This window comes from Thrips palmi, unplaced genomic scaffold (assembly GCF_012932325.1).
Source record: "Thrips palmi isolate BJ-2018 unplaced genomic scaffold, TpBJ-2018v1 HiC_scaffold_10, whole genome shotgun sequence".
In the NCBI taxonomy this organism is placed as follows: domain Eukaryota; kingdom Metazoa; phylum Arthropoda; class Insecta; order Thysanoptera; family Thripidae; genus Thrips; species Thrips palmi.
Genome location: NW_023144621.1, coordinates 374,423 through 391,863, shown reverse-complemented (window position 1 = coordinate 391,863; position 17,441 = coordinate 374,423). Strand labels below are relative to the sequence as shown.

The 17,441-nt window shown below is 44.6% G+C and overlaps 3 protein-coding genes across 9 annotated transcripts in view; 2 read left to right on the top strand and 1 right to left on the bottom strand.

Annotated features, from left to right (window-relative positions):
- The window catches only part of LOC117646678, a 586,045-nt gene that overhangs the window by 240,338 nt on the left and 328,266 nt on the right, over positions 1-17,441 (top strand). The window lies entirely within an intron of this gene.
- On the bottom strand, positions 254-7,310 carry LOC117646407 (leucine-rich repeat extensin-like protein 5). Of its 4 annotated transcripts, none has more exons than XM_034387318.1 (7): positions 7,118-7,310; positions 6,318-6,452; positions 5,730-5,800; positions 4,410-4,454; positions 3,093-3,285; positions 1,937-2,092; positions 254-1,390 (listed from the first exon to the last, which is right to left on the bottom strand). In XM_034387318.1, exons 2-7 carry the CDS (start codon positions 6,450-6,452, stop codon positions 641-643), a joined length of 1,350 nt encoding a protein of 449 aa, XP_034243209.1. In that variant the 5' UTR covers positions 7,118-7,310; the 3' UTR covers positions 254-640. The 4 variants fall into 4 exon arrangements, with proteins under 4 accessions (XP_034243209.1, XP_034243198.1, XP_034243218.1 ...); XM_034387307.1 differs by lacking the exon at positions 7,118-7,310 and adding an exon at positions 6,837-6,978; XM_034387327.1 differs by lacking the exon at positions 7,118-7,310 and adding an exon at positions 6,569-6,664.
- LOC117646514 lies at positions 6,415-13,152 on the top strand. 4 transcript variants are annotated; one of them, XM_034387535.1, is made up of 4 exons: positions 6,415-6,546; positions 7,094-7,210; positions 10,969-11,086; positions 11,516-13,152. In XM_034387535.1, the coding sequence occupies exons 3-4, from the start codon at positions 11,072-11,074 to the stop codon at positions 12,839-12,841; spliced, it is 1,341 nt and encodes a 446-aa protein (XP_034243426.1). In that variant the 5' UTR covers positions 6,415-6,546; positions 7,094-7,210; positions 10,969-11,071; the 3' UTR covers positions 12,842-13,152. The 4 variants fall into 4 exon arrangements, with proteins under 4 accessions (XP_034243426.1, XP_034243417.1, XP_034243443.1 ...); XM_034387526.1 differs by lacking the exon at positions 6,415-6,546 and adding an exon at positions 6,865-7,007; XM_034387552.1 differs by lacking the exons at positions 6,415-6,546; positions 7,094-7,210 and adding an exon at positions 7,287-7,306.

Sequence of the window (17,441 nt, the reverse complement as noted above, 5' to 3'; positions counted from 1 at the left end):
CGCGAGTGTTCACCGATCCGAACTGCCTCTGTATGCACTCTTAAGTGCATGCACCCCTAAAATCTGACAAGGTTGTTAAGCATGCGTAGCGCTTAAACTAGCGTTTTATGAAAAGAAATGGCTCGTAAACTCCTCAAAGAATTCTCCATCTATGATCAAGTATGCTGAAAGCTAAATATACATGGCTATGACGAGCTACTTTTGGTTGTTTGGAGTGTCAATATAATAGAAGGCAATGAAAAACATGTTCATCTGCATCTGAATAAAAGATATTTTAAAACAAACTTTAATGATCATTCACCAATCTCAAGTTCCATTAACATTGACTCTCTGCAACGTGAAATAGACCTCAAAATACGTATCTACAATCAAAGATAAGTCGCATGATAAGAGTAAAACAATTTTTCTCAACTTTAACCTAATTTGTTCATGAAGACAATTAAGACCACAAAGAAACCTGGAGCAGAATTTAAATTACATCTGAGTTCCGAATTTTTCACCAATGTTTAATCAAACTTAAAACTTTTGTTCATAATGACGACGATATAATTTGAAGCCTACCCGCTCCCACATGAAATCAGGAGTTTCATAAAAATTGGAAGATGCGTTGTCGCTCTATGGCCATTGACACGGTCTCACCTCAATCATCCAAGGAATACACAAATCGAAATTTTTTGACACAACCGCGTGCACCTGATGGGCCTTGCCGTTTCACAGCACCGCGCTCAGTGACTCGTGGTGGCGCAGCTATTGGCGATGTCGGTGGTGACGAGGCTATTGGTGATGTCGGTGGTGACGAGGCTATTGGCGATGTCGGTGGTGACGAAGCGATTGGTGATGTCGGTGGTGACGAGGCTATTGGTGATGTCAGTGGTGACGAGGCTATTGGTGATGTCGGTGGTGACGACGCCACTGGTGACGTCGGAGGTGACGAGGCCATTGGTGATGTTGGCGGGGACGACGCCGGTGGTGACGACGTTATTGGTGACGACGCTATTGGTGATGTTGGTGGGGACGACGCCAGTGGTGATGTCGGTGGTGACGACGCTATTGGTGATGTCGGTGGTGACGACGCTATTGGTGATGTCGGTGGTGACGACGCTATTGGTGAAGTCGGTGGTGACGATGCTATTGGTGATGTCGGTGGAGACGACGCCAGTGTTGATGTCGGTGTTGACGAGGTCTGTGGAGATGTCGGAGGGGTTGACATAGGTGGTGATGCTGGTGGGGACGACACTGAGGATGTGGTCGGAGACGCTGGCGGGGAAGACAGGGCTGGTGATGCCTGTGAGGACGTCTGAGGAGACACTGCTGGGGAAGACATCGGCGATGATGCCGTAGTGGGCGGTGGTTCCGCAGGCAGACACGGCGCCTGGGCCCGTGGCTCCTCCTGCGTTGGGAAGATCGAACTATACGGACACACGCTAAGTGTTTACGGTGCACAATAAAAACTCTATGAAGAATCGCTTCGCAATACGAAGAAAATGAAGGCGTTGTAAACTCTTCGAAGGAATGCTTCGTATTATGAAGCAAAATCATTCGTAACACGAAGCATTTCTTCATAATACGAAACAATTCTACAATGCCTCCATTTTCTCTGTAGTAATGGAGCAAATGCTTCGTGGGCTTTTAAGTAGACCCAAAAAATTCACGTTAAAGAACTTAATTTGTGTCTCAGACATAACAAATCTCTATCAGAAGACTCGTGAGTAACAACATTTGCTATTGGTCTACATCATTACAAGTTAGTCATAATAGAAATATTCTTTCGTTGCAATAAAGCAGTGATCCAACAAGCTATCCACTCCAAAACAATGCCACTTAACAGTTAAACGATAAATGTGTTATTCAGTCATGACAGAACTTTTATCAGTGGAATAAAGTGCAAATAGATAGTCAAACCGGAAACACCAATAACGGGAAGGCCGTGCCCTACCTGGACCATCGGGACAAGTCGACCGCCGTCTTGGAGGCGCAGCAAGAGGCAGACAGGGAGCTCCCCGGTCTGCAGGTCGGCACTCCTCATCACTCCATCGCGGTCCCGCACCGTTACAGTGCAGCGGTCCACACCCGACAGCAGGCGCTCGCCATCCTGCATCAAAACATCAGGGATTATCTGGTCGGGTCGAATCGAATCTGCTCAAAAATCTACCAAATCTTATTCGATTGTAAAATTATTCGACATCAAATCGGATTATTCTTTGAAAGACAAAACGACATGACTAAAAATTCGACATAGAAAACTTGACTGATTTGAAAAGTTATGAGTCATTCAGTATCAAAACGCATTTCGATATCGAATCTAATCGGGGGCCGATTGAATTCGATTTTGAGCAACACTACAGACAGACCGTATTGTCTACTACACTGTGGCAAAAAGGTACGGAAAATTCTGTTAATTTTTTTGCCAGGATTCTCCGTAGCCCTCTTATCAATATTCTCCGTAGGCTCTTACAGTATTCTCCGTAAGGCCGTACAGTATTCTCTGTAAGTCCGCACAGTCTTCTCCGTAGGACCTGGAAGACTGTATAGTCCTACGGAGATCACTGTAAGGTCCTACGGAGAATACTGTGCGGTCCTACGGAAAATACTGTAAGAGCCTACGGAGAATATTGATAAGGGGGTTACGGAGAATTACCACAAGCTGTTTACAGAATTTTCCGTAGCTTTTTGCCACAGTGTAAATACACAGTTACAAATGTGTGCTTGCAAGTACATACGTACAAACGCATACTTGACCAAGTACCTATTTACAAATGCATACTGTACTTTGCAAGTACACTTACGATACATACGGAGTTATATGGGACGCCAAGCATGTAGCTGTGTACTTGCCAAGCATGATTTTTCAGAGTGAGTACTTGCAACCACGCAGTTGTAAGTTTGTGCTTAGTAGAAGGTTACAATTGTACGCACTAAACTCTTGTGGACTTTTTAAATGTATGACAACGCCATTTTTAATGCATTTCACATGCACAGATACGTGTGTATACACAGATACACATGTGTATGATATTTTGCATCACTGTTTATTCCACAACAATTTAGAGTGTATTTAGAGTGTATTTCAGTGTAAAGTCGCACTGTTTCACCTGCATGCGCCGAGCGGCCTCGGAGAGACTCTTCCTGACGTCATCCGAGGGCATTCGCTGCGAGGCCTGCAGAAGCTGCAGCCCCCGTTGGAGCCTGTTCTGGTACAGCAGCCAATCCCCGGCACCGTGGCGAGTCAGGTCGTCGTCCACGCGCTGCATCACCTTCTCGGCGGACGCCAGCCCGCGCTGCAGCCCCAGTCAACAAAACATAGTCCCGTGGACGTCCGAAGGACGTCCGGCCGGGACTACCCGGACCTCCCGGTCGGACGTCCGAGGGGACCTCCGGATGGCAAAGAAAACGCGTCCCCTGGAGGTCCGAGGGACGTCCGAACCGGACGTCCCGGGTGGACGTTCCGCGGACGTCCGCCGCAGACGTCCGTAGGGACTATCCCGGCGGACGTCCCTCGGACCACCGAGGGACGTCCCATGTTCAGCGTTAAAAATTTTGGTTAAAAATTTGAACGCAAGTGTGTTAGCTTGACCTCAATTTGCCACTCCCGACCGTCCTTACCCTTCACCTTTCCCTTCGGACGATGAAAACTCGTTGCACTTGGGGAGAGTCGAACCTCCGACCTTCAGGTTGTGAAGCAGCGCACTTATCCACTGTGCCATGCCGCTCACATGCAACATGACGTGTAGTGTCTCGACTACATGATACGTCGCGTCCACCGTAGCGATGTCCCCGTCGGACGTCCTGGGGAGGTCCCAGGGAGGTCCCGCGCGCACCATGCCCGGGACCATGCATGGGTCTCGTTTCACACATTGAGGCATGACTTTGGACTTTTCCTTCAAAGTGTTGTCATCTCATCGAAGGGCCATGTCCGAACAGTATGTACCTGGGACGTCCTCAAGGAACATCCTCCGGGACTAGCCCGCTAGGACCAGCTAGGGACCACTGGCAGTCGGGCGTGTTGCCTATGCGCCAGGGGCCATGTCCCAATAGGACGTCCCTGGGACGTCCGCAAAGGATATCCGCCGGGATTAGCCCGGCGGGACAGGCCTCGGACCACTGGTACATCGGCGTTTTGCCCAAGCAACGCGGGGCCATGTCCCTAAAGGACGTCCTTGGGACGACCCAGGGACGTCGGCTGGATCTAGCCCTTCGCAACCTTTCACGGGTCCCGATGGGACGTCCGCCGGACCTATGGAGGACGTCTGCTGTCGGCTGGACCCGTCGGTTGCACCGGCCGGGTGGTCCGAGCGGACGTCCCTGGGAGGTACATGAGGGACATCCCCAGGGGACCATGCAGGGACCACTACAGGGATAGTCCGAACATGGTCCGTCCCGGACCGGGACTATGTTTTGTTGACTGGGGGAGCCCCTCCAGGTGGGCGTGGTCCGTGGTGGGGGCGGGAGGGGGCCTGGGAAGGAAGAAATGCCAATCAGTTAACTGAGAACAACAAGTTACCAGAAGTTACCAAGTGCGAGACGAACCCGCTCAGGAATTTAGAGGGGGAGAGGGTTGCAGTTGTTACAACATAACAGAGTGGTGTGACACTTTTTAAAGCAACCTGAGCGAAATAAGCTACGCGCTAAATGTTTAAGCTGCGAAAATATTACAAACTATTTTGAGCCTTAAAAAGACAAAGCAGCTGGTTGTAACAAAGAATGTTTAGCATACTAAAGCTTCCAAAGAAAATACTACCTTTTATACGAACTATTCCTCCGTATAATGAAGTAAATTTGTTTGAACTATGTAGGCTCAAAATACTTCGTAAGTTTTAAAGCGTGTAGGTACAGTTGATCCAGGAAGCGGAAGAAGGGGATAACTCAATTTTGGTCATTTTTCAGGAGAAACAAAAAACTGTTAGCAGGGAAAACTAAAACAAAACAAATGAATGTTGCAGATGTTAATAATTTCAAAAAGCATTAGTAAAATTTTGGAAAAAAAATCAAAAGTGTAAGGTCAATCCGTAGAGGATTTCTGCGACTTATCACTTTCCGCTGAAATGGAAAACAGAGTCAGCTCACCTTATATTTCCTAAACCAAGAGGAATTTTGAGACAAGTCAAGTGGAACAATAGTCTGCATAAAGTGTATGTTACTCTGGTGTATTTTTTGGACTTAGCTCTTTTTTCCAAATTGAAATTTAAAATTATGGGGGGGTTAAGTTGAGTTGATTCTTTTAACACTAGATCCATAAAAACACAAGTTGAGTTATATCCTTTTGCCAATTTGTCAAACGGACTCATGTAGACTAAGGTTGAGTTATCTCCATTTTCCAATGAAATTTAGACTGTAAAAGGGGTTAAGTTGAGTTATACCCTTTTTCCATGTGGATTTTCTCCTAAACTGCTTGGAATTCAGTCAAATAATTTGGTGTAATGATGTAAACCATTCTAAGGCACAATAATAAAATAAAAACTCAATTTGGGGATAAGTCAAGTTATTCCCTTCTTCCGCTTCCTGGATCAGTTTTGAACGCGGTGCTGCATGGTTTTTAACCAGTGAGACGTTTCGCATCGAACTTGTGCTCAAATTTGCATAAAATTAGGCAATTTAGGCAATTAATCGTCTTCTTTACACGTACAAAATTCTACAAAAACTTTCAGTTTGTACAATTGAGGGTCGGTGGTGCATTAACGATATTCTGTTAAATACTAGTGTTTCCGCCTCTGCACACTTAATTTACTTACCGTGCAGGTGCCGTCAGCATTCTGAGCACCGTTATGTTGTCTGGGAGAGTGTCAGCTGATCCATGAAATCTCTAGAATGTACGAAAGAGTATGACATGCACGTTATTTTTCGAAATGAGGTGGAAAAGAAAGATCTCAGAACACCTGAACCTACACGGACTAGTAATTATTATAAGTTTGTCGCTGCAACCGCCACTCTCATCCTTGTATGAAGTAAAATTAACCAATGGTTTACTAATTTAAGGTTAAATTATGGCTTTATTAGTTAAAAGATCTTGAGCAAAAAGGCGAGTATGAACAATACTCTCAGCAACTTTCATTGTAAAACAAATTCGTCAACGGACAAAATTGTGCAGATCTACTGCGAACGGCTGAGATCACAGCAAATTAAAGGGGAAGTCTTTGCGCCAGAATATGGCGAGACTTCAAATCTTGCCAAGTTTTGGCCAGACCTGAAAGTCTTGTCAAAAATTTGGTCAGTTTTGGCCCTTTGGGCTTCAGTTTTAGGGCGATACAAACGACAACTGTCCCAGCTCATCCCAGCAGTACCGTAATGCGTCGGAATACTATTTCCAGCGGCTGACTCACCACGCGGTCCTCAGGGCACTTCCGGCCCAGCTGCGGGTTCGCCACGCAGTCCAAGCACAGCGAGTGGCCGCACGGCAGCGCCTTGGGGCGGTGGCGGCCCTCGTCGTACGGCTCCAGGCACACGATGCACTCCATCTGCAAGCACTCACAGGGTGGTTTCAGCCTCTGCCTGACTGTTTCTCATTCGCAGACGCAATTCTGTAGGTGGCCATAATACGTGCAATGTTATGTAAGTATCACTTGACAATTACTAATTCAACTGGTCGAGAATCAAGCTAGGATGCCCCGCGACGCCTCAAAGTGAGGGGAATGAATGGTGTGAAATATGAATAATAATAATGGACAATAATAATGAATAAACAAGGTAGGTGTACGCCAGACCGTGTGTTGTAACAGGCTTCGCGATGCTGCGCCAGTTTCGACAATCCACGCCTGGCGTATACACCTACCTTGGCCTGCGGCGCTATCCTGCCTTCGGCAAGCTGCTTTCCTAGACCTTGGAGCATCCTATCGTCATACCTCGAAAACAGACAACATCAAATCGAAGCACGCAAAATTTCCGAGAAGCGCGTCTTCAGCGCCGTACTGTCGCTCCCGAAGATATATGTTTTTACGAAAGTCTCACGTTGGATCCTCTTGATTTCTTCTTCACTACCGGCCCAGCTCTTTCGCGTGTACCCTATTTCATCTGTTCGTAATGATTGCAACTTGTTTTTCTTTTTCACTCTGTTATCTGAGGCTTTTCAAATAGCAGTTGTTTGTTCTTTTCTCCTCAGATGTCACCGTGTGATTCAACTTACCCCTAGCTGCTCCTCCCCTTCTCCTGTGCGGCTGGTCAGCGTTGGCGACAGGTCTCTACGACAGGATTACCGACTTTCCAGATTCCTAGGAAGGTGAGTGCTTCGATGAAAGTGTGAGTGTGCACATCCATTGATCGATTTCACTGATGCTTTGAGGTACACCAGTTCGTTGGAGAATTCTAAGCGGAGGTTGGAATCGGCACTGGTTTCAAGCTCCGGGGCATAAAAAGTCACGCCCTTTAGGGAATAATATCCTCCTTTTAGGTCATTGCAAGGGAAATTCGGGGGTTTTCGCTTGGGGGGAAGGGGGGTAAATGGATAGTTCAAGCAAAATTTTAAGTGCCCTTCCCAAGCAAACATATGCCTTAAAGGCGTAAATCGTTTCCGGCCTTAAAGGGCATAATTTTTCTTTTTCCCAGTGCGAGGCCTGAAATGCTGCCGTTCAGGCTGCCGCGGGCGTCAGAGCTAGCGTAACGTCACGCTTAACACTTTAGAAGGAATATGTGATATCCAAAATATCAGCAGTGAATTTAGGTCTTAATTTCGTTCAAGAAGGAAATTCGGGATCAAGTTACGCTGTGGGAGGGAGTGGGGGTTGGCTAGGCTAGCGTAACGTTACTACGATAGAGTAGGGGCGTTCCACGTCAAACTCATGGTCCAAAACGTACTTGCTCAGATCCGGCCCCATTTTTTCTGGTAGTTACCACCCAAAGACCACTCTCATAAATTTTTTGAAAAAAAATTCAGAACTTTGGCCACAGTGATTTTGAAACTTTCAAAAAAAAAAAACAAATTTTCTTTTAGTTTTTTAAAATTGTGTATCTAGGTGCTCAAATGGGTTGAAAACAGTAAAGGGCAACATAAAATAGTGAAAAAAAAAATTGGATCCCCAGCCTTCCAGAAACAAAGTTAACGATAAAAAAAACCACGGTTCTGAATTCCCAAAATACGCCGTCTCACTTTTGGACCATATGGCATCAAAGGACCCCAATGAGGTACTCTAACTTTAAAAATTAGGACGGCAATCCATAAACACCTGAGATATTGCCAAAAACTCTAAAAGTTATCGAAGGTTATCAAAGCTTTTCCCCCCAAATTGTCAAATGGGACCTATATTGGTTCCGCTGAGGCGCTGTGCATTGAAATATATTCAATTGTCTATCTTAACACCATGGAAGATGTGAGAGCGGTTAAGGTCAGCATTACAAGAGTTTTGGAATTACACGGCAATAAGTTTTTTTAATTATAATAACCAAAAGCGACAAAAAGCATTGTTTGGCAGTCGCCAAATGAAGTCATTGATTGGTGGGGACTTCATCCAGGTCATCTTCATTTTCTTCTTTTAAGTCTCCAGCAGTTGCATGGTCAAGGTGAAGATGGCTTGGATGAAGTCCCCACCAATCATGAGCTTCATTTGGGCGACTGCCAAACAATGCATTTTGTCGCATTTGGTTATTAAAATTTAAAAAAACTTATTGCCGTGTTATTCCAAAACTCTTGTAATGCTGACCTTCACCTCTCTCACATCTTCCATGGTGTCAAGACAGACAATTGAATAGTATTTCAGTGCACAGCGCCTCAGCGGAACCAATATAGGTCCCATTTTGACAATTTTGGGGTAAAAAGCTTCTCGATAACTTTTAGAGTTTTTTGACAATATCTCTGGTGTTTATGGATTGCCGTCCCTAATTTTTTAGTGACAGTTAGAGTACCTCATTGGGGGCCTTTGATGCCAATATGGTCCAAAAGTGAGACGGCGTATTTTTGGGGAAATTTAAGAAACCGTGTTTTTTTTTATCGTAAACTTTGTTTCGGGTAAAGGCTGGGGGTCCCAATTTTTTTTCACTATTTTATGTTGCCTTTTACTGTTTTCAACCCATTTGAGCACCTAGATACACAATTTAAAAAACTAAAAAGAAAATTTATATTTTTTTGAAGTTTCAAAAAATCACTGTGGCCAAAGTTCTGAATTTTTTTTTCAAAAAATTTATGAGAGTGGTCTTTGGGTGGTACACTACCAGATAAAAAATTGGGGGCCGGATCTGAGCAAGTACTTTTGGACCATGATGGTTTGACGTGGAACGCCCCAGTACTCCAAAGAAGCTCTGACCCGGAAGAAGAGGAACAAAAACGCAAGTAAGAAATTGCAGTATCTATGAGAAATATACGCTGCAGACCCTCATGCGCAGCGTATATTTCTCATAGATACGCTGCAATTTCTTACTTCCGTTTTTGTTCCTCTTCTTCCGGGCCAGAGCTTCTTTGGAGTACTCTATTTACATTTGACTTCCGATCTGGGTCCGACGGGCCCTGCTGACTGCATGACTGTTGTTACATCATCATATTCAGTAGCTAGCTGGGTTAGGGGTGGGTACCTGAACTAGCTCGGCCCGAGTACACTGTAAAAATTAATGTCCGGAATAAACGACGGATCCTTCGGCAAAAAAAATTGCCAACGGTGTTCCTTTGTTAATTTACGAAGCTCTTCGTATATTTACAAGAATCTTCGTTAATTTTTTGAACGATCTCTGTCGATTTTACAATCATAATGGAAATTTACGAAGCACCTTCGTAAATTTACAGGGAACCTTCGCAATTATACGTCTGGAATTAACGACGGATCCTTCGGCAAAAAAATTGCCATCAGTTCCTTCGTTTATTTACGAAGGTCCGCCGTAGATTTACGAAGCCCGTCGTAAATTTACGAAGCCCTTCGTAAATTTACAACAGATTCTGTACATTTACGATTTTTCTTCGTAAATTTACTGAGGACCTTCATAAATTAACGAAGAACTTCCGTTGATTTACAATAGTTCCTGTAGGAAAGAAACATTTACAGTGCACTTTTGGACATTCCCAAAAACCTTCGTAAAATATTCCGTTGTAAATTCACAACACATTTTCAGTATACAACATACACAGCCTCCATGAAGTGGGCAACTCTATAGACCATTCTAGTCGTGGCCGAGTGAAGAACAAGAAGAATCACAAAAGATAAATGTTAAGCTTTTTTTTACTTTCGACAGGCATTTTTATTTCCTATGTCTAAAAGTGTTTGGAACAAACGAAAGTGCTTTAGAAGGAGATACGCCGCAGTAAACTCAGTAACTGGTCCACTCATAGAAGTCTGGGAGGTTATGTAGCCGGCGCCAGTTCCGGCTTTGTTCTTCTTGTTCTTCGATCGGCGACGACTATATTCTATAGAATACTGTACTGTGTAAAGTAAGACGAGAATTGTGCAAACCACAACGAGGCCTGGACTGCCCAGCACTCGTCATGCCAGTTATCCATTGCATAACAATTGTTTACTTAAAAAGTGCACTCGAAATGTCTTACAATGAAATTTGGCCTATGAATATTTCTTCGTAATACGAATCTTGTAACCGTTTTCATTGTAAGATACAAAGGAAAACCTTCGTAATACGAAGAAAAACCACCTTCGTATTATGCTTGCGCCATTTCCTTCGTTAGAAAAAAACGACAACATAAGTACACTAGTCGCAATTTTTTTTAAAATCAGGAATTCAATGTACTTTCAAAGTACAACAATTGTACAAAGTACAATGGAACCGGCATGACGAGTGCTGTGCAGTCCAGGCCTCGTCGCGGTTTGTACAATTCTCGTTGTACTTTATACAATTCCTATTGAACTGTTATTGCATAGTTTTTTGTTGTACTTTTGTTGTTCTATTCAAACTTTTTCTTGCAGTGCGGAATAGAGCATACATTTTGGAATGCACTAGTTCCGTGCGGAGCTTCGCATGTCAAAACTACGTACAGATTTAGTGTCAGTTAACTCCAGTTGATCGATCGCTGACAGGATTGTAATGTGTTCTGGTTCCACTTTGCAGGCAGTCTTCGCAGCTTTGAAGATTGGCTCAGACAGTGGAAGACGGCGTCAACCTTCATTCGAAGCTTCAGCTGTTGCAAATCGCGCCCGTACTCTCAGTCAACATGGTCCATTCTGAGGTAAGTTACTTTATCTTCGAACTTAATTTAAGTCTGCAGTTGCCAATTAAGATCCCCGATGAACCGATTCCGCAAATATGTGCACAAGTGTCAAAGTAATTGGAATTTTGGGGTGGGGTTTGCAGCATTCAATTCGAAATGGATAGCAGTAAAATAAAAAGGCCAAAATTTGACGATTTTCACTGGTGTGCCCCCCTTAATAGGGTATTCAATGCTCTTCCAAAACGGAAGTGAGAGATGGCAGTTCTGATGAGAAATTTACGCGGCAAAGTTCATCCGCCGCGTAGATTTCGCATATTTACTGCCAGTTTTGACTGCTGTTGTCGGTCTTCTCACTTCCGTTCTGGGAGGGCGTGGGAATACCCTATAAGAAACACGGTTGAAGCGGCCCGGGTTGCCTCTACGAATGTGGAATTGGTTGGTCCACAGTTCCTGTCGCTGCCAGACGACGCGCTGCTGGTCGTGCTGGCCTTCCTGACTCCGAGGGAGCTCTTCGCCTGCCGCACCGTTTGTCGCCGCCTCCGCGACATCTGCGAGCACAGAGACCTGTGGAGGAAGGTTCATGTGTGGGACGATGACGCAGGCGTGCTGCTCGCCGCGCTGGCCGTCGCCCCATGCCTCAAGGGAATGCACCTATCGTCGCCCCTCGCGGCTTTGGACCTGGCCTCACTTGTGCCGGGTAGCACTTGTGTCGTCGACGGCCTTTCTTTCGATTTAGCTACTGAGAACGATGTTCTTCTGGCCATTGATGTTTTGTTGCATCTTTCCTCTGTCGGAGGCGTGAGAGAGCTCTATATCGAATGGGGCGGGGAGCCCCCCGTCAAGACTCTCACAAAGCTCGCAGAGGCCATCTGTTCCTTGCCCGGCCTTTTGTATTTTGACTTTCACTATCCGTTTGAAGAGCCTCTTCAGGTTACCTTGCGTAATCTTGATGTTGAGGTGATGCCAACCCTTAAAAGACTCGAAATCATTGGAGACAGAATGGATCCCTTCGCTGAATATTTGCTTAAAAAGCATGCAGATACACTTCAAGAAGTTCGGGTTTACTTTAGGGATGTTCCCGTGTCGTTGCTGATGGTGTTGCCCAGGCTCCGATCCTTGGCTTGTATGTCGCATAAGGATTTGGCTCAGTTGTCGAATCTGGAAAACCTCGATTCATTCGAGTTACTGTACGACCTCGACGAAGTGCCTAAAGAAAAGGACGTCTTCTGTCCCGGCACACTCAAGTTCCTACGTCGGGCGTCGCATCTTAAAAGTGTGACAATGCCATTGCATTCCCCTGCCAATTTATCAGCATTGAGCCTTTCCTTTTCTTCTGCGGTTGTTGAGGCACTAGATTTAAACTGTTTCCCTGGCTTTTACTTTGAGGGGCTCATTGATGTGCTGCACCAGTTCCCTTCCTTGAGGACCCTTAGTGTGGATGCTGAGCCCCCGGATGACTTCTTGCGCACTATCAGCCCTGTGTCCCTGCCTCGCCTCGCCACGCTGGTTGTGTATCCTCCCAAGAACCCAAGCATCCGCGCATGGCTCCACGAACCCGCCATCCAGGATCTCCTCATCAGGAACCCTGATCTGCACCTGTTCATTCATAACAGAAGAAGCAGAGGAGTCTACGCCTGCTTCTGCGTTTGGTGCTCTCGAGGTCATCGCAGCAGCCGGGCGGACTATTCAAGGCAACCGGTTTCGTCTCACAAAAGAAAGGCTGGGTGCAACTGCTTTCAAGTAGCTGTGTCGCCCCCTCAGCCCACTGACTAATCGGGCCTTGCGGTCGAACTCATTCGGCTGGTGAGTAGTACCTTCCGTAGACTTTGTTTTAATCAATGGACAGTGCGCGACATCGCGCGAAGTGAGTAATGAAACTTAAGTATGATTTCAAAACATTGTAAATTCATTATTCTGATGTTCAGCGCACGATGTGCCTTATGCTCGATTTATAAATATTATGTTTGTTTTCACATACTGTATTCTTGCTACATTTAAAGAGTTACGTTAAAGATCTTATCCTTAAGATCAACACCTGGAAACTATTATGGAACCGAATTTAATAAAAATTGTGTACTGTACAACTGTTTGAACTTTAATATGCAGATTCTTGTTTGTGGTGCGGGCTCAGCGGCCTGATCAAGTCTGGGTCGGGGGTCAAAATGAATTCAATTTTGAGTACTATCGAAAACACATAAGGCGATGAAAATCTAAGGAAAGTCTAACAAGAGTTCAGGGCTGGGACAGATACTTTATATTTTTACCTAGGTACAGATACAGATACTGGATCAAAAAAGTACCTACACTGCAAAGCCAGTGGTAAGTTTACTTGCCACAAATTTGGCAAGCCGTTTTGAATACCAAAATTTGGCAAGCTGTGGTCAGAAATCTTCATAAGCTTGCCAAATCTTGGCAAGCTGGGGGGTATTTCCAGGCTAAGCTTGCCAAATTTTGGCATGCTGGGGAGTATTTCCAGGGCAAGCTTGCCGAGTTTTGGCATTCAAAACGGCTTGCCAAATTGTGGCAAGTCAACTTACCACCGGCTTTGCAGTGTAGTACGTTTACAGGTACTTGGCAAATATAACATACTTGGAGCAACTTTGTCAGTACTTTCATAAATACCTATGTTTTTTTGTACTTCCAGGTTATTTCAGTGCAGGTTTTCATGATATTTCACACATCGCCAGTAACGCATTTTAGGGACAAACCCTATGATCCCTGCTGAGATGTGTCCATTGTTTCATAGTGCAAGTCCTCTGCGTCCACCTTGGCAGTGCATGCGGTGACGAGACCTGCCACATGGAGCCCGGAGGAGGCACATAAAAAGGGGAGGGGGCCGAATATCTGTTTTCTCTTCCCGAAACAGGCAGTCCTCTGAGTGTCTTTCTTTATCCCCGCACTGTTTTGAGCGCATCTCATTACCCGTCTTTCCCTATTCGCGCCCAAATGTACCTGTTAAAGTACCTGCAGTTCTAGGTAAAGTTACTGCCCAAAATGTACCTAGGTACAGGTACAGTTACAATTGTGACTTGAGTACCTACGTACAGTTTTGGGTACTAAACGTACTAACGTACTAAAAAAGTACCTAGGTACAGTTTTGGGTACTAAAAAAGTACCTAGGTACTTTTTAACTACGTATTTCACAGCCCTGCAAGAGTTGTCCCTTTTCTGTCGTTTTGAAGTGTTTCTTTTTTTTGGTAGAACTGAATGGATTGAGATGAAAAGCTGAATTTCGGCATGTGGTGATCAAAATCGTAGCTGGAACGGCAGAGCTGTGTAGGAGGAGTAGAACTCACACACTAATTTCGACCTTTTTATGCATAATTATGCATGCTCAGAAAAGAACGTAGGGGTAGGTTAGGGAAGAAAAGTTCAAAACGCGTACTTTGCACTGTACAGCAATTCCAAATGAGGGTTCAACTGTGTCAACCGTGAACTTATAATCCAGTCCCTTCCTGATGAAATGGATCACTGTTCAATGATTGTAGGTCCCCACATTACGTCGGCAAATTTTCTATCTCCAGTTTTATTTCCGTTGACAGTGATCATAGTTTATTTTCGACCATGTATGGCGGATTTCTTCCATAAATTATTTGAAAGGTAACGGTCCGCACCTGTGACATCATAAGGTGTTGCCGACATCTCTGTCATTGTAAGGTAAAAAATCAATTGTGGTCACATTTTTGAAAATTCGAAATTAAGGCCTTTAATTCTGACCTAGTGACAAAAGTGCATGTGCGGCCTTAAACTAGGGTCCTTGACTAAGTTTTGCAGCATAGTAGCCCGTCTATCATCTTATTACTAAGCTGTGACTGTTTAAAAATAGTCTGTTTTGGCCCACAATTGATTTTTGGAACCAGTTGTGGGTCAGCATTGTAGGAAGCTCAAATTTGGATATGATTTGCTTAAATACGAGAGAAATTCACTTCTAAATTTATTTTTGGGAATCGTAAAAACTGCAGGATCTGTAGCACAATGAATCAATTGTGGGTCACATAAATTTGGGGGCCATTTCGTTTTTTTGCTTGTAAATTGACCATTTTTGCAAGATATTTTCTTATTTTCTTTAAATTAAAGGTCCCGGGTTTCTCAAAAACCAGGCAGACACGTTTTCCTCAAAGAGGAAAAATACATAAACAGGCTATTTCACTGTGAGACAGATGTGAGTTAAACGTCCGGGATTAGAGACGAAATTTTTATAGTGCATTTTGTAGGGCCGCCGGTGTGGTAGACAATCCAACACCACCCCTGTCATGAGGTATTGCTACAATTTATTATCTATTTCAGTCAGAATATTTAGTCTGTAGGGTTTAAATTTGACTCTTTTTAAAGGGCCGGACTGGCCTCGGGGCCTAGCCAGCAGTTGGAGAGCGGTCCCCTTCCGGGCGCTATGTAAGCCCCGCAATCCCCCCCCCCCCCCCCCCCAAAAAAAAAGCCTTATAGCATGGCAACGGGAAAGAGCTAGCGTTGTCATCCGGGGGTGTAGCCTAAGCTAACATAAACCTCGTATCGTAGTACTAAAGTGACAGCAGAAAAAGGGAAATTTTCTGTGATACATCAGTCATTCAGAAGCGCAGAAAACAAAAAAGCAGGAAAATACCGTAAAAATTCGTCTAAAATAATGGGTCTGACATGGTAGCGAACGCTACTTTGCCAGCACCCGCGCACCATGGCACGAATGATTTCGGCCGTACTATGGTAAATTTATGTTCCCTGACCTATTATGAACCTAAATCAGCAAGGCGTCCCATTTTTCTCGTAATAGCTTCACGGTGGCAATTTGAAAAACACACGATTTTCGCCTCTTGGATGGCGCCTTTTTTACGACTTTTTGAAGGGCCTTCCTTTGAAGCCTGATAGGAGCCGTTACAGTCGTCGCTCGGACATACACGCTATTTGGGAAGCAAAGAAAGGTTGGGGGAAAGGTCTACCGCAAAATTCAAATCGATTCAATCTCTGTCGGGTCGCGGTGACCCGTCGAAAAAAATGACCCAAAATTTGATTCGTGCCCCCAAAATTGTTTTTTTCCCTTTAAACTTGTGTAAGACCCTCTCTGACATTTTTCCGGTCCCCAAGCCGACTTTGGAAATCCCTGGCTTTCCATATGGAGACATCATCAGAGCTAAGTTTAGAGCTGACGAGTGTTTGCCTTCATTTGCTCAGTAAGGATCGGATTTCCATTCATTTCCTTGGGGAATGTGCTATTTTGCCGGGGTTCAATGAAAGTACCCATTGTTTAACGTGGGAAATTTTATCGCACTTACCCAAATTTCTGTGCATTGATGACGAATGAAGTCAGTTAAAGTAGGAGAAAAACCCACTCCACTTGTGGAAAAATTGCGTGTTTCCATCCTGCCTTCTAGTAAACAGAAGACTACCAAAAATAAAGCATTTATTGACTCCTCGCTTTGAAATTACAGATAGCGAAACAAAATATGACCAATACATGCACACTTTCATCAAAAAAAGAAACTTTTATTATAAGAAAAAGAAAAGAAGATAAGAAAATGAATACTAAGTCTAGACTGCGGCATATCTTGAATTCCACAAACAACCGTTTCAAGTCTATAAATCTGACGCGTTGACCATCACGAAGGCGACACATATCACGCACCTGTCCCTCACATTCTCGCGCAACTCTGCGACATTGCCTGAGCTGCGCCAAAACGGCTTCAGCCGCGGTAGTGCAGTGCAGGCCTCGACGGAAGTGCCTGGGACGCCGTCCGCACCCGGGCCCTGCAATCCACAGTGGTTTAAAATCCTGTTTTAGGGGGAATAAAGCGATTTTTCAAAAGTGTCGCGCGGGGCATTCTGGGGGTGGAAACGAACTATAATACTCCAATACAATATACAATGACGTTTATAGATTTTTAAATGACGCTGGGAGCCACTGGGAAGGTTTGATTTTAGTCTTTTGTATTTTGATCAAATTCACCTAATTTTCTTAGATGTTTCCTACCTTATTTTCCAATGAGGGCGATGGTACTGGTATGTTGGCGGTTTTTCTTTTCGTTTCATCATTAATCAAAGGAAAGCAGCACACAGCGTAACATTCGTTCGCGGTTTGGCTCACGGTGGCGGGTTTTTGCTACAAATGCGTTCAACACTTAAAAAACACACTTTTGGAGTTTCGGACATCGATGGGCCCGATGGGGCGGAGTTATTGGTGCGAGCGCTTCCCTTACTGTATATTAAGATGCCCGATGATAACTTTTCCGCACTCGTCCGAAACACGAAACGCAAGGGACCAAACACCCACAAAAACGGCAAATTGATTAGTTTTGGGATAATCGCTTCTGGTGTGCACCATTCAAATGAAAAAAAACTCGTGCAATTGCTTTTCTTTTCAAATATTTGGGTTTTCTTAGAAAAA